Source organism: Nicotiana sylvestris, chromosome 10 (genome assembly GCF_000393655.2).
Source record: "Nicotiana sylvestris chromosome 10, ASM39365v2, whole genome shotgun sequence".
Lineage (NCBI taxonomy): Eukaryota > Viridiplantae > Streptophyta > Magnoliopsida > Solanales > Solanaceae > Nicotiana > Nicotiana sylvestris.
The window spans coordinates 15,113,360-15,117,988 of NC_091066.1; the positions used below are offsets into that span (position 1 = coordinate 15,113,360).

General features: G+C 36.7%; 1 protein-coding gene across 1 annotated transcript; it reads right to left on the minus strand.

Annotated features, from left to right (window-relative positions):
• Window positions 1–474: 474 nt before the first annotated feature.
• Window positions 475–4,122, minus strand: LOC104237312 (uncharacterized). The gene is made up of 3 exons (XM_009791433.2): window positions 3,512–4,122; window positions 2,519–2,666; window positions 475–2,272 (listed from the first exon to the last, which is right to left on the minus strand). The coding sequence occupies exons 2-3, from the start codon at window positions 2,658–2,660 to the stop codon at window positions 831–833; spliced, it is 1,584 nt and encodes a 527-aa protein (XP_009789735.1). The 5' UTR covers window positions 2,661–2,666; window positions 3,512–4,122; the 3' UTR covers window positions 475–830.
• Window positions 4,123–4,629: the final 507 nt, after the last annotated feature.

Consider the following 4,629-nt stretch of genomic DNA (forward strand, 5'->3'; position numbering starts at 1 on the left):
TTCTTTTAACCAATATATATAAATTATAGTACACAATTATACACATGATTAAACATATATTATACATTTGCTAGTTATATATGATTATTTGCCATGACGTTTTGGTGGCAAAATTTTGAACTCTAATGTTATGCCTATCATGGTATCAAAACCAGTTAGATAAACCTCGAATGATATACTGCTGTTGCTATTACGAAATTTTCTCCTTTATAGTTTATACAGGAGTTAGAACCTCAGGAGGAAAACACAAGTAAATGTAACAAACAATGGAGCAATGTGCAATTTAATACATTTACCATTGAGTTCAAGATCTGTGCATCAGAAGTTGTCGAAACTATACACCATCAGGTCCATTATCCCTATAAAAGTCGGCATTATTCTTGTAACTTTTTTTTTTTTGGAATGATAACCAACCTGCTGCTATAATTGATTAAACTACACTAATAATATAAAATTCTTTACAAAGTCTGCGTATATACTCAAATCCCATAAATTTAAGAGATTTTTCCATTTTGGATAGTTTGGTCATACCATAATTTGTATTTACACAAATCCTAAGCACCTACCATAGGTCAAAACTCAAAACAGTTCCTATACAGAAACACGGATTGGTGCTGAATAAAGAAATAAGTAATAGCAACTGTACAGATTGAAATAAGCCAAGCACACCTCAGCTCATGTAATACCCTTGCAAAATAATTTTTTACATCTGCGTAAAAATTCCTCCTTCCATCATTACGATATACAAGAAAAATAGGAATGTGTATACTCAGCAAGAAGCGTCTTTAGGAAGTTCAGCTGGCGGCATTGGCGTGTAACTTTAGCAAAACTTAGTTTAAGCCGTGACCATCTCTGCTCTTGTAACTCCAGGCTCCATCTCCAAAGACTTCTTCAATCATAGTGTGGGTTGGTAATAAGTCAACTTCACTCTTGGCACAGCTCAAATACCCGATATCCCATTCTTTAGCGCTGCACGGTCCAAACACAAAGTCATGCCCACTGTCACGGCCAATACTGGCAAAATCACTTGCCCAATGTCTACCATTGACAGTCCTTCCAAGAGGTGCTTCCGGAGCACCGCCAGGTGCGTCACGCGTATGGGAGCCATAATAGTGACCCGCTTCATTTGAAACGCCTCTGTCTAGGTGCTGAATACTGGGTGTAAAACTGCTGTTAGTATCAAATAACTTATCAGGGCATTCTGCTGATAAATCAGTGAACACCTTCCTGCTACCACAGCCTACAGGTTTATAGACTTCCCAGGTCGCAACACCAACATTCTCATCATATGCCTGTTTATCATCCCCATAAATCTCATTGCAGCCAAAATCATTTCGACATTCTGGTGATTCTACCACAGAATCCTCATCTCCATCCGTCATTTTATCTTCGTCATCAGCAGTGTCATCAATCTCCTGCCATTCATCATTATCACTATCGACGTTGGACGGGTCAAATCTGTTCTGCTTGGCACGTTTTCGCAAAATAAAAACGTTAAAGTAATAGCTGACAAGTTCCCTCCTGGAACGTGAAGGAAATTCACTAGCAAGATTGTTCCAGAAATCCCTGCCTAAAGAAGCAGGATTTGAGAATACAACCTCATGAAACAAGTCCTCTTCCTCTTCACACCATTTCTCTGTCACTACCTCTCCCATACCACAGAAACCCAACCTAACAAATGTCTCCTCACCAAGGGATATCTTAAGTTTTTCTCTGGCTTCAATGATGTGTAGTCGAACACATCTCATGGAACCTGCGTCCTCACAAGAACATTCAGCTCTTCCCACTCCAGCAATCTCCTCGTGGTCTGCTGTTTCTGTGTTACGCATTGGAACGATACAAGTCCCAGCAAATTTATTTTCATCAGAAAAATCATCAACACAATCTGATTCTAGAGCTTGGGATGGAAGATTCATGTTCTCATGTGAATCCTGCATGATGGGTTTATCCTTACTACCATGCCCACCCCATTCTGGCAATTCAGCTTGGAAATCGGGTCCAATAGGAACCAACTTTTGAGGAGAATTTCTCAACAGAGAGAAATATACTTCCCTTGGATGAGTAATGGTCCTGGATGGAAGATAATATTCAGGAGACCTCAATGAGTCACAAGGCACCTCAAACCTGATTTCTTCTTCACTAGTGCTACTAATGGGCCACGAAGAGTTTGAAGCAGAGCCATCAATGGATGTATCAGTATCTTGATCAGGAAAAGTGGAAATTTCAGGGGCGTTGCCACTATCAGGTTTCTTGGTATTATCTCCATCTCCACCTATTATAGATATGGAACAGTTCATAACCAAGAATCAAAAAAAGGATACCGTATCCAAAAACCTTTTACATCCAAAGTCTGCAACTAAAAGTGCAAGCCTATATGACAATCTAGAATAAAACTGCTCAAAGTGTTTAAATAATGTCTCAGGAATTAACAAAAAATTGCCAAATAAATAAAATCATCACAAATATACAAGTCGACGAACAGCTAGCAAAAATGCTTCTTGAAGAATCAATCCTTTACCTGAAGCATAAGGCTTCATAGCCACTGCTTCATGAGGAGAGAAGTCCAAAACTGAAACTAGCTGACTGTTTGGTTCTACATGCCTTGGCTGCTTTGATGAAACCTCACACAACTCTTCACCAAATGGCCTCTTTTGCACCATATTTAACTGTAAAGGGAGTTGGAATAAGATACTGAATTTGGAAAAGACCAGAGAGTAAAAATTGTTCCACACATTCGAAAAACATGTTAACCGATGCAACCATAATTGCATAATACATCCAGAACTTTATATGCTATATCAGTGCAAGTTGATCCCTCAAAAAAGACAATTAGCTAACACTAGAGAAAAAGACATGCTGAAGCCATAGTCATGCACAACGTTGAGCATTTTTCGATTAGATATAACACCATATTGCATAGCCAAAATGAACACTAACTAAATTCTCCATAACATGCATACTCAGGGGCAGGGGCGGCTTTAGGGGGGCGCAAGCGTGTTCACCTGAACACCCTTCGCCGAAAAATTACGCTGTATATATATAAGGCAAAATCTGTTTTTTATCTCTATATATTAAGTTTTGAACACCCTTAACACAATCCAAAAGTGTAGTTTAGTGGTCAAGGGGGTTCAAAATCTACATAAGGTCATGAGTTCAATTCCCACTAGCTACAAAAAAGAAAAATTGAACCCTTCGTGGAGATCCTGCCTCCGCCACTGGGCATACTATGCCACTATAACAGTAATTTCACTATCAACAACTATATAAGAATAATTGAGCTCAGCCAAGCAAGAAGTCATTCTAAAATGTCTAACTAGTGAAAAGCAGGTAAGTCCTTGTCCTTTGTTCGAAAATTAGAATAACATTAAATTGGTTATCTTATTATTTGACCCTCGAAGCTGAAATAAATATTTGAAGAGAAAAACGTATATTTGTCTAATCATATAGGCAGAATCAAACAAATAGACTATTTCTAACAGAATGCCAATACTATTGGGCAGAGCTCAAGTACCTTAATTGTGAAGCGTCTTGGTTGAATTGAGCGGGCAGAAATTTTTTTCTAATTGGGGAAAGTTTTTAAAGATAAACAGAAATTAAAATGAAATAATTTCTTTTCCTTGAAAAGAATAAAGTGAGAGAAAAAAGGGGACAAATTATAATTATAATATAACAAAAAACCCTAACCCTAGATCCCCAATTTAGACTCTACGCTTCAATCAAAAGCAAAATAATAAAATCAACCAGAAATAAATTCTGGGTATCAATAAACTAAACAAAAAAGAGAACGATTAGAGAAGAAACCCTAAATCACAAACTATTTATAGGGAAAATCGATTTTTTAAATATTTTTTTGACAAAATCAAGAGAAATCGAAGAAGAAAAACAAAGAATTACCCAAAAAAAGATTAATTTACAAAAAACCAGGAGAATTAGAACAGATCTGGTGAAAATAAAACAGATCTGAAACCCTAACTTCAGGATTCGATTTTTGAAACGGCTACAGCCGAAAAAGGTATCGATCGATAGAGGAAGGAAAGAATTAGAAGAATCGAAGATTGATTTGAAGAAATAGAGGAAAAATCGAGGTGGAATTGAGGGAGAAAGGAGGTAGGTTTTGAAATTGGGGGAAAAATTGAATTTGTCGGCGATGAAAAAGGTAAAGCTAGGGTTAGCGAAGTCTATTGAGGGAAAATAGTACTGCGGGTGGTGAAAAAGGGGTTCGGTAATTACAGTTAATTACGCCAAATACCCTATGGCTATATATTGGCTGCACCAAATTGGTTAGTCAATAAGTCAAATAGTATATGAGGCTGGATTCTGTTGGCTAAGACTTCGTAACTGATTTGTTCACTTCCACTTTGAATAATAGATATTGAGCGAATAATATATATATAGTTATTGATATCGCGAATAATGTCAATTGGCCCTATATTATCTATCCCTAATAATTTGGATAGGTTCGATTGAAATAAAATTATAAAATACCATTATTGAATTTTGTTGAGCTTAAAAGAACTTGTTGAAGTGGAAGTGATTCTATTGAATTTTTAAGATTTTGGATTGAATTTGGATCAATTTTGAAGCAAGAACTTATTGATCAAAATTTTTACCAACAAGTTATAACGATCG